This window comes from Epinephelus lanceolatus, chromosome 11, assembly GCF_041903045.1.
Source record: "Epinephelus lanceolatus isolate andai-2023 chromosome 11, ASM4190304v1, whole genome shotgun sequence".
Taxonomy (NCBI): Eukaryota; Metazoa; Chordata; class Actinopteri; order Perciformes; family Serranidae; genus Epinephelus; species Epinephelus lanceolatus.
The window spans coordinates 33,273,626-33,285,251 of NC_135744.1; the positions used below are offsets into that span (position 1 = coordinate 33,273,626).

General features: G+C 39.2%; 1 protein-coding gene across 1 annotated transcript; it reads right to left on the reverse strand.

Moving 5' to 3' along the window:
* Window positions 1–2,239: 2,239 nt before the first annotated feature.
* On the reverse strand, window positions 2,240–11,404 carry LOC144464709 (uncharacterized). The gene is made up of 7 exons (XM_078172551.1): window positions 8,567–11,404; window positions 7,686–7,757; window positions 7,446–7,502; window positions 6,910–6,993; window positions 6,132–6,206; window positions 5,468–5,545; window positions 2,240–3,788 (listed from the first exon to the last, which is right to left on the reverse strand). Exons 1-7 carry the CDS (start codon window positions 10,284–10,286, stop codon window positions 3,535–3,537), a joined length of 2,340 nt encoding a protein of 779 aa, XP_078028677.1. The 5' UTR covers window positions 10,287–11,404; the 3' UTR covers window positions 2,240–3,534.
* Between the last annotated feature and the right edge of the window lie 222 nt (window positions 11,405–11,626).

The window sequence follows — 11,626 nt, forward strand, 5'->3', positions numbered from 1 at the left end:
CAGCAGACAGAGGGGTGAAGGGCTGGGATAATGGTGATGACGAACAGGGGGAGGAATACAAAAGCTAAATAGGACAGGATAACTCTGAGGCAGGAGGTGAAGAAAACAACAGGCAGAGGAAGAAAGGTGAAAGAAAACAAGTCAGGGATGGGCTGCAAAATGGAGGAGGGTGTGCGAAACAACTCTGCGATTGTGAAGGTTAAAGAGGACAAACCTCATCTGAAAATCTGTGGGAGGAAACTGAATGAATCGTGCTCTCCCTGCCCTTGACAACTGCTGACAAGGTGCCATTGAGCAAAGCGTTCTACCCCACTGAGTGTGATGATGTGTCAACATCAATTTGAATACGGGGCAACACAGAAAAAGACCATGACTACTCCATTAACCATCCTTGGATGACTTATGTGAAAATATTGTACTGGATAAAGCTAAACTTCCACCATTTAAAGGGACAGTTCACCCCCAAATCAAAAAAACACTCTTCCTCTTACGTGTGTGAGTTGCCAAGTGTCACAGATGTCGGCTGTAGAGATATCTGCCTTCTCTCCAATACAATAGAACTAGATGACACAAAAATACATCTGGAAACCTCAACAGCGATGTCTCTTTCCAGAAACTATGACTCGGTTACTTGAGATAATCCACAGACCTTGTTGTGAGCAGTTTCATGTACAGTAGGAACTATTTTCTCAATTCCAAATTATACCCACCAACTGTATCACTAGGCAGAGGGAAGCTTGCATCTACTGCTAGCTCACCTAGCATCACTGAACTAGCTAACATTATAGCTCAGCCGAGGAGGACACCATTCATGTTTACACCTCATGCTGTCACAAGCTTCTCTTTCATCAGTAGATACACACTTCCTTCTGCGCAGTGATATGGTTGGTAGCTGTAGTTTGGCAGAAACAAAATAGTTCCTGCATGAAACTGCTCAAAACAAGGTCTGTGGATTGTCTTGAGTAACTGGGTCATGATTTCTGGAAAGAGACATTGCTGTCGAGTTTTCAAAGGTATTTTGAGCACCACAAGCTGAGTGCCATCTAGTTCCAGAGAAGGCAGACATCTCTATGGCCGATATCTCCAACGCCCAGCAACTCACATCAAAACAATCTAGATTAATAAATAGCACTACAGTTAAGAGGGAAAATATGTACTTCTGATTTTGGGGTGAACTGTCCCTTTAAACAGCATACTGTAAATACATACTGGATTAGCATGTTTAACAGGAAGAGGAGGAGGAAAAGGAGTTAGGGAGTGTCACACATACGGGTCCTGCTTCTCTCGATGACTCATCGGTGTCATCGAGTTTGTCTACCCAGACTGTGCGGCCTCAGGAATAACCCCCACGTCACTCCCTCATGTTGTCATGGTAATATCATCATCTTATTTTTGCTACCCTTGGAAATTGGAGGCATCAGGATGCTGGGGGGAAAAAAAGACTGAGAAAAGGGAGTGAGGGAAAAATAAGTGTGAGTGTGTCAGAGTAATGCATGCTCGAGTCAAAGATACCAAGAGTATGCAGCCGTACACTGCTGCATTGCAGGAATACTGTAAATCTGAGTGGCAACTTGTCATCGCGAAATCCAGTGGAATCGAGAATGAGGGAGACAGACTGAGAGACAAACTTATGCCTGCATTGGTACCTCAGTCCACATGTTCCAGTGCTGCAATGCCTCTGAAACAAAATGGCATCCCAGTTAGGAGTGACGATGCAGTTTCCCTTCCATTGAGGAATTACTAAAAAGCTTTCTAGAAAATAAGGCCAAATGTATACTGACAGTGCAGGTCTCTCTAATACCGTCCTCTTTCTCTCTTTGTTTCTGCCTTTAGGTGTGTGTGTGTGTGTGCATATTCATTTTGTGCAAGTGTGAATTTGTGTGTGTGTGTGTGTGTGTGTGTGTGTGTGTGTGTGTGTGTGGTCTAGTTAGTAGGGGCTTCTGAGGCATTTCTGTCTTTTGCCTATGTGGGACAAAAACCTCCTATGGGGCCTTTTTAGATGACCACACACACACACACACACACACACACACACACACACACATTCCTGTACAGGCATTAAAGTGAGGACCGGGACAGTTCCCATTGGGAGTGAGGACCACCCTTTCTGCTATACTTAGAGACAAACTGATCTTACACTTCAACACTAGGTGGCCCCCTAACTCCAGTCTCCACCTCAGATTTTTAAAACAAAAAAAGGAAAAATACCTTGTGAAAAACTTTTGTACTATCTTAGTGAGGACTTTTTCATGGGGGCGCTGTTGGGTCCATTTCTGGTCAGACCATTTCTGTTTATAGTTTGTAGTAAGTCTTTGCTCCCTTTTTGTGTTTTACTGTTGACAAATACTGTAATAATAAATAATAATACAGCTGAACTCAGTGCCTCCTAGTGACTTAACATCACAACAACACATTTTCTCTTAGAGTATTTTAATAATTTAAGAAACATTCAGTGATGACATTATCACTGTATAAAGACAGGAGAGTTCAGAGGTCAGACCTGCTGCAGGCGGTCAGGTGACGTCATAAGAGTCCTCAGGTGAGGTCAGAGTTCTCAGGTGAGGTCATGAGAGTTCTCAGGTGAGGTGAATTGAGAACTGAGAAAACTGAGACACAACAAATACTAAACTTCACCTGTTTATTTAAACATTCCACATAAAGGGGAATCAAACTTCTCTGTGAACATTATGTGCAAATGCAATATGAAACAAAACTGCTGACACTGAGGGTCAAGAATACTGAAGCTCCACACATAACATGAAACTGAAGTGAACAGATCAGCAGAGATGGACCTATATAAAATAAAGTTGCTGAAACTGTGAACCATCAGATACCGAGAGAATACACAAAACCAAGGTGAACAGATCATGAGAGATGGACCGATTGCACCGATTTTTAGGGCTGATTTTTTTCACAAGTCTGACCTGCCAGTTCCAATTTTGAGCCCACATTGATTTTCTTTCTAAAAACTCTAATGGGCAGCATTTGTAATCTTTAATTCTTCATTTTTAAACAAATTCTCACACTCATGATAACAAATTGACTATTACAATAGCCTATTTTTCCCATAATGCATCAATGTACAGGACCTTCTCTCAAGTTTTATAATAAAGTACTCAGGTACTGGCCAGAGCCCTTTTTTGTACAAATACCTTCCATTTGAAAATACGTTTTAGTAACTTGTCTCATTCACGAAATGTTTAAAGTGAATTTTTGTTCCGGCTTAATAAGCATTGAGTCTCTTATTGTGAAAGGCAAAAACAAAACTGAGTGTCAGATCCACAGTAAAGAAGTTGACATTTCCAGTTCAATGACAGAACCTCCGTGAGAGAATTCACAGCTCTCGCCTACAATATTGCTTTCCTTAATGAAACCTGGTGCAACAGGTCACGGTGTAACATGTCGTCAACTTTGTCAACTTTAATTGAAAAAATGATACACTGCCCAGCACCTTTGCGGTCATTCCAGGTAATGCTTAAAACTGTTAGAATCAGGTCACTGGCTGGTTAGTCGGTGCATCTCTATAGATCAACTCTATGGATCGAAATGGTGCATCCCCAGTCCTTCATACTTCAGCTTTTTCAGAGTTAAAGTTACAATTTTGTTGCACACATAGTTTTTGACACTTTTCCATGACCTTTCACTCAGGGCCTTGTCAGCTTGTATAGCCCGCAGACAGTCCCTCTTCCAAGGAACTCTTCGCTCTGCCAAAAAGTTTCCCAGGTGCTTTTCCACTGCCATCCTTTCTGCTTCACTCCATGGTCTCCTCACTGTAGCTTGGAGTGGCTCTACAAATGATAAAGAAGGCAAAGAAGATTTTGTAATGTTCAATAAATAAACCACTATACAGATTTCTTAACTTGCATGCACAGCTAGCAAACTGTCATGGAGAGAGGGAGTAGAGCGAAAAAAAAATGTCATCTGCTTTTTTTGTTATTGTTTTTTTTCACAATCATTAAATCTAAGGTGCAACTGGCAGCACCAGTTTTCTTTCGCACTTTATCAGTTGCTGTGTGACTGCATGAGTGTCTCCTCAACAAATAAAATAAATACACAGATAAACCTAGCCCACAATGTGTTGGTACAGTTTTCAACAGCAGTTGGTGGGTGGATGTTTGACCCCCCCAAAGGTGGTCCAGGGGCATGACAGTTTCTTACTCATCCATCCACTGTGGGAAGCGCATCCAAACTTTGTAGCAAGTCCCGCTAGTTACAAATAGTAATTTGATGTTGAAATCCATATTGAAATTGGCAGAATAAGAGCTTATTAGCTAACTGACGGAGGTTACATACGTTTATATTATGGTGTTTTCAAGGTTGCCTCTGCAAAATGCCTATCTGGCAAAGGTAAATAGAAACATCTATATAGTGTGTTCAAATGTAACGTCAAGAAAAAGAAATTTAGGCACACTCAAATAAAATAGCTGTAAAAGGTAACATGATGGTTACTTTTCAGAGTAACGTTTATATGTAGTAATTGTTAAAGTAAATCAATTACTTTTTTTAAGTAACTAATTGCTAATTTCTACTAACTTGCCCAATTCTGGTCATGATGCTTCTAACACTACTAGTGTGTGTCACTAGTTTATTTAGAATATAGTGATAAACATGTAAACAGGAATATTCCCATAACTGCGGCACATGCAAACATCTTATTTGGGATATTGCCTTCACCACATTATGGACCTTAATCTGAATATGGTTGCACATACAAACGTAGCCATTGTCTTGTTTAAATTCTGTTTCTCTGTGAGGGTCACCATCACGCTTACAGTAGGCTATATTTTGTCTGGTCTGGTCCACACACAGGTTGCTGCAGGAGAACATGAATTTTATTCCATGCACATGCATATGGCCGCATGTTTGAACACAACACGGTTATCTTCTCCAGCCGCAGTTCATAAACGCCGCTGCACATTGGCAATTATCAAACCAAATGTGAGAATTAAATAACGGGACTTGTAGTTTTGTTGGGCACAAAGTCAAAGAACAGTGTTGTGGCTGCTAAATAAAACAGACGCAGCCCGAGTGATATACTGTAAAGACATACGTCTGAAGAGGAATGGATTGTAAAGTAACACATCAACTCTGCATTATTGTTACTGAAGTCCACAAGTTTACCTGGTAGATGCTTTTCAAATCTTTTCATGGTGCAGTTGAGTTTTCATGACCAGAGGTTCTGCCTCATAGAAGTTGTATTAAAGCATGGGCCGCAGTGCCTCAAACCGCTATTTGCATGAGAGAGAGAGAAAGCGCACGCAAGCACAGCTGGGAGTTGGGGGTGAAGGTGGGGGTCTTGACTGACTGGGAGTGAGGATGTTATGCTGGGTGACAGCACAAATATTAATATTAAGATATTAAGAATAGAGCCTACTTTTCTCCTCAACCCTGCAATGATCTCATACAGTCCCACTAATGTAAATCTGTCTTAACAACAGAGAAGTTTGCCCAGTTAATAAGAAATTACCTTTTCCTTTCACCATCTGTTTTTCTCTTTTCTTTTTATTTTTCTTCTGTGTAACCAGGTTTTTTCCTGACCTCTGATCTGCAACAATAAAAAAAACATTAGTACCTGTTCATAAAACCTTAACTCTAATGAATATTAACAATACAACTGTGTTCAAAGGCCAACGTTAAAACCTCATAAACAAGACCTCATTGTTCACTGCTTATTCTTTCATTTCAACAGACAAAATTTTAAGATCTAGTGTTCTTGAACATTGAAAATTGCAAAAAAGTTCTGATGCTGGCATGCATGACCAAGGATTAATCAAGCCACTAAAGATGAACTGTGATGATATTGTGACCTCCCATGAAGCTGATTCACTTTGTTCTCACTATCATCTTTCTGATTTCTGTATGCAGACAGAGTAATCTCTGGTTTTACTACACTGACACTGACTGTCAAGTCTGTTGTAGGTTCTGATCAAAACATGCCACATCATCAGCTTAATTAATTAACAAATGAACAATGACAAAATGGTGAGCAGTACTAAGATAAATCTTTAGAAATATGTGTTGGAAGTTGGAAAATCAACCAGGTGGGCCCTAAAACAAAAAACAGGAGTTTTGTACATTTTTAATTTATCACTGTACAATGAGCTTTTTATTATTAAAGCCAAATAACTCACCATCTCTATCTGAACTCCCATCTTCACTACTCTGGTGAACTGTCTTTTCAGGGCAGAAGAGGTCAGAACCTTCATCTGAAAAATAAGAGCAAGCAGGGTGTATTATTGCATTGGAAAGGAAGACATGATGAAAGCATGGAAGTGTATCTGCCATGATTATTAATACAAAAGAACAGTGGTTCCCAAAGTGGAGGCCACATAGTTAGGTATGCTTCATTACAGTAAAATTATGTTTTTTCTCTTAATCAATTGTCTAATCAATGAGACTGTGTCTTCATCTACTTCAGTCATTTAATCCACATTACTGATGATTACTGATCAAACATCTCATTAATGTTGTTAATATTTTGTATAAACAGTCATCCCTACAATATTGCTGCAGTGTCAATATTGAGGGATTTGGTTTTTATGTATGTATACAGTGAGTATCATGATATGGTATATTGTATGTGATATATATGTAGCATGTATCATGATATGGCCAAAAAATACCTTGATATAACTTTAAGGCCGTACTATCCAGCCTTAGCTTAAAAAAATTAAGTGTTTGTTGACTTGTGCATGTATTAGGAGAAATTAAATGATGTAGGAATGCATGCTTTGACTGGTTTGAGCGAAAATGCAGTTCAGTTGACACTGGAATGCACACTGTCTGACATAGTGTTTAACACACTTCCTGACTTCTAATGAAGTTAACATAATAAATCCCATGCACAGTTGGCAAAGGGCCGTAGAAAGTACATAATGGTGAGTTTGAAGAAGAATTGACAGAACTTACCTATTTGTTTTTCTGCCTTTTTCCGTTTTCTTCTTCTCATCCTCGGTGGAAGCCTCTGACTAAGGCTTATTCCTGGGCTCTGATCTGCAACAGACAAATATTAGTTCCTGTCACTTAATGAAACATTAGATAACAGAAAGGGTTCTGTGTGTTCTAAAGTGCTGACAATGAAAAACCCAACATAGTTTATTTAGAAAGTGCTTTTCAAAGTACTCAGAGACATTTTACTCAATTTAAAATCAAAGTAACACATCTGAATACCAAGACAACTGGATACTAACTCTAAACTCAGCATGTCAGTGCCTTAAACATTACTAAATAGTTGTATCTCACCACTTTGTCATCAGGAAACAATTTAAAAGAAAAAAGAGCCCTAAATATTTGCTATGATGGATTACTCATCTCAATGGGTGCAAAGTAGTGCGCTACTTGTCAGTTAACACTGATACCTTTACACTGAGCTCCACCACTGAAAATAACCAGCAGGCTCCTTTTGGTCAGAAGACAAGAGTATAATACAACAGCCATAAACGTACCATCCTCATTGCAGGGGTCTAATTTCTTTCTGGGGGAGAACAGGTCAAGACATCCATCTAAAAACAAGAGCAAAGAATGACATATGTGACACATCATACTGTGGAGTTTAGGAAATGATACCGAAAGCATGTGACTGTATCTGTATATGATAGTGTGGAGTTTACAAAGATTGAAAAAGATCCTTTTGAAATTTTAAAAATGCACATCCTTAAAAATAACTTTAAAAAAAAAGAACATACCATCATCCACCTCTCTGGCTCTTTTTTTTCCTTCTTGTGGGACAGTCTCAGAAGGTGACATGGGATTTTCAACTGTAAAAGATAAAGGTCAAATATTAGTGCTCAAATCCTCAAGTGCAAAGACTGTTGTTGATTAGATGATATTTATTTTTCCCAGATGTACTGACTCTCCCAGAAGAATCTACTCTACAGTAAAAGCCAACTCAAGTGTGCTGAAACAACTAAGGTGTTTATATTTAACCGTTAGCTCTTTATAATCAGGCTGATCTAATTCATCCTTAGTCACATACTATCAACTTCCTCTCTGCTTGGGATTCCTTTCCTCTGTGGACCAATGTTATAAGTTGATATGGGACTTTCACCTATGAAAGATTATAAGCAGAGCCAAAAATTCTTTAAGTACAAAGGCAACTGTTCAATAAATGAGGGTGTTCTAATACTGCTGTGTTAATATAATATGTAATTCCAAGACAAAAAAATACACAAAACAATTCTTGGTCATGCAAGCATTGACTTTCCTCTCTAATTTCCTTGTTTAGTTTTGTTTTTTGTTTTATTTGTTTTTTTCTGGCCAAAAATGTATTAGTCAATATTTATATATCATCCTCTCATAAAAAGAAGTGACTTTTCATCTTTATGGGTTGCCTGATAATGTTTTTAAGAAATGACAGTTATATTGTCCAGCTGGTGTAGACTGTACAAATTTAAAAGACACTAGCCTTCCTCTTGGATTTGTAAATACATGTACACTTCTTAGTTGTTAGGACCTCTAATAGCTAATGTGATTACGTCAGCTATAAATTTTGTGGCGTATTGTGAGAATGCTGTATGTGATGTCAGTAAACAGCAGGACAAAACTGTCAGTTGTAGTGCATACATACCATTAACAGAAGGGTTGGTGGTGTTGAGGTTCTTCCCGTTTAAGCTCTCAGTGCCTTGCTCCATTGCAAACAGAAGTTTGCTTATTTTAGCAATTTGAAATGCTTTGTCCGTCTGTAGGTAAAAGTCGCGATGAACTCTGATGTCATGCCCCATAAGCCTTGCAACTTGTTCCAGCTCCTTTTCATTCAGATCCAGGAGTTGGCATAGGGTGGCCACCTGTTTTCTTAATTTAGCTGATCTCAGGAGCTCAGGGTTTTCTGCTTTGCTTTCCTCTGCATATTTTTGCAGACAGTCACAGCCACGTATGTTTGTCATTGTACCAGGTCTTGCAAAGAGATAAGGGTTTTCAGCAGGTATGCCAGCTTCATCTCTTCTGTTAATCAACAAGTCAATTGACTCCTTCATTCTCTGTGTCAAGAAAACAGGTACCTTCCTGCCTCTTTTTCCTTGGACTTCTAAGTGAGTTAGAAGCTTGCTGAGCTCTTTCTCTAGAGGAGACAAGGTTTCATATATGTCCTTGTTTATGGGATTTGTGCTTGCTGTTTCGTAGGTGTCAAGAGTCAAGTGTGATGATTCCCCTTCACGCAGCTTGTTGAAGATAATGACCTGTGCCAGAACCGTCTCATTCAACATCTTGTAGGCGGTTAAACTGAGCTCCTTTGTCAGTTCCTCCTTTGCTTTATCTTCCACCATCCTCAGATGATCCCTCAGAGTCGTCACATTTTTTGTCAGGGGGATGTCATCTTGCTTGTACCATCTCTTTTCTTGTATTGTTTGATGAGCACTGACAGAAACATGGTTCTTCCAGTTTTTGTCCAAAAGTTCCAGAAATTGTTTGGCCTTCCTCTCTGCCAGGTCATCATCATTCATGAGTGTTTGTCTAATCAGGACCTTCACCGCTCCTTTGAGACAGAATCTAATTTGGACAGCAGTGGGAGGTTTTCCATACTCATTTTTGCCTGGACTACACTCTGCAACCTTCTTTGCCACACTGACAACAAACTGAAACCTTGATGGTGCACACAAGTCTTCCAGACCCTTTACAGTCTTATCCATGTCTTTAGCAACCAACATAAATTGGCCAAGCTCCCTCATTCTCTGTGCAACGTACTGGTGTCTTGACTTCACACGCACATGGTTTGCACGCAGTGCTTCACCGTACCTGCAAATCAAAGAGTCTGTCCTGATGTGAAAGGATACATCATCTTGTCGCATATTATCAATAATCTTCTGACATTTATCGGAGGAAGCAGCAATTGGAGGCAAGCGTGCAGCATGACTTTGTACTTTTCTCCTTCCATTTGTCATACAAGATTTTTTGCTTCCGCATGAGAACTGATGTTTCCGCAACTCCTTTCTGGCAAACATCCCATAACAATATGTGCAAGGCAAATAATCCTCAACCAAGGCCTTATGAGAGGGCTGCTTACACATCACGAGTTGTTCCCTGCATTGTTCCAGGACTTCGGCAGTGTGATTGAAATCCCCTTTACTGCACAGTAGATCCAGCAGTGCTTTCCTGTATTTTGACCCTACTGGAAAACTGAAGGCATATGCTACATCTTCGATCTCCATATGCTTACTCTTCAAATGTCTCGCTATCTTTGAGTGTGGCTGTCCACAGTAAAGACAGTAGTGCTTTTTGTCCCATGATTGTTTGCCATTCTGCCTTTTTGTGCAGGTTTTTATGGTCACAGTTTTCACTTCATCTTTGTTCATCTTTACTTTTTTCTTATTTCTTTTCACATAATTTCTGGGGGTTTTGTGCTTTTTAATATTGCACTTGTCTGTTTGTTGATCTTTGTCTTCTCCTGAATCTGTATCTGGACCTTCAACAGCTTCATCACTAAATAATTCCTTAAATAATGAAGGTTTATCCAGGTTTATCACATCCACATCACTAGATGATAATTCACTCTGAGCTGGATTGTAGTCTGGGTCTGGTCCTGTAAGGCTGGGAAATTCACCGTCCGACTCCTCATGGATACTGTCCAACTGTAAGCACAAAGCATATATGTCAGAGAAAATGTAGTCACATACAATTAATACATCAATTCTAGGTCTTGCAGTTAAACAATTTTACTCACTAATACTAGATTAGAAAGGTGTCACTTTTTGATAATTAAATATTGCATGAGCATGGCAACGGTAAGAGTGATAGTAATGTTTATAAAACCAAAACTTTAACATGTATTTACTTTTTAAGTGTCTTTTGTAAATACGTGTTTACCTGAATTATCCTGGTGAAGTAAACTGAATGTAATCTTGACTAAGAACTCTGCAAATAGAGTCCACTCGTATTTCAGCAATTCTATGCCACACACGTTTTCTCCATTTCACCTGCACTGTAACTGTAAAAGGCTTCCTGCCTGACAGAGAGCCTGAATAATCAATCCTTACCACGTTTTGAAATGAGAGTAGATAAAGCAGCATACTACTGACAGGTCACATGTAATTGTGTGTTGTTTTGTTTTGTTTTTAACCTGTAAAATGTAAGTATGGTAGTTTGCAAACCTCAGGCCTGTATATACATGTATCAGTGGTTAACTATACATAACAAAAGTTTTGAATCATGTCAGTAGATCTCCTCAGCTGGCAGCTGTGACATGGCTGCATTGTACTACTTTAGATTGATTTAGTTATGTCTACTAGAACTGTTTTTGATATGCTGGGGTTTTCTGGGGTTAACAGACGTTATTACAGAAACCTTTCCCACAGAGAGACCTGTATATTACATTAAATTATTTTTTTAACCAGAAACACAAACTTGTTAAAAGAGGAGTCTCACTCTGAAAATCTTGGACTGAGTTGTTACAATTTGTCTTGACTCATCTATATTGTGAGGTTCTGTGCAATATTCAGCGATGGCATACTGGCAGTTTCAAAAGTTTCTAAACTGATATATGCACAGTGTTTGAGTTTGTGGCTGCTGTTTTGTTGTTTTCTATGGCAGTTTCAAAAGGAAAGCTCCAAACCCCTCTTCGCAACTGTGTAATGACCATTGCTACTAGGAGTGGTCATTACACAGTAATATCAGACCACTGAATGCCACGACTGAC

Excerpts from the sequence above, each read along its gene's own strand:
- LOC144464709 (XM_078172551.1), bottom strand. The coding sequence starts at position 10,286 with ATGAACAAAGATGAAGTGAAAACTGTGACCATAAAAACCTGCACAAAA. Across the intron at positions 5,546-6,131 it reads TGGGAGTTCAGATAGAGATG|ATCAGAGGTCAGGAAAAAAC; the intron begins GTGAGTTATTTG and ends TTATTGTTGCAG. Across the intron at positions 3,789-5,467 it reads ACAGATGGTGAAAGGAAAAG|AGCCACTCCAAGCTACAGTG; the intron begins GTAATTTCTTAT and ends TATCATTTGTAG.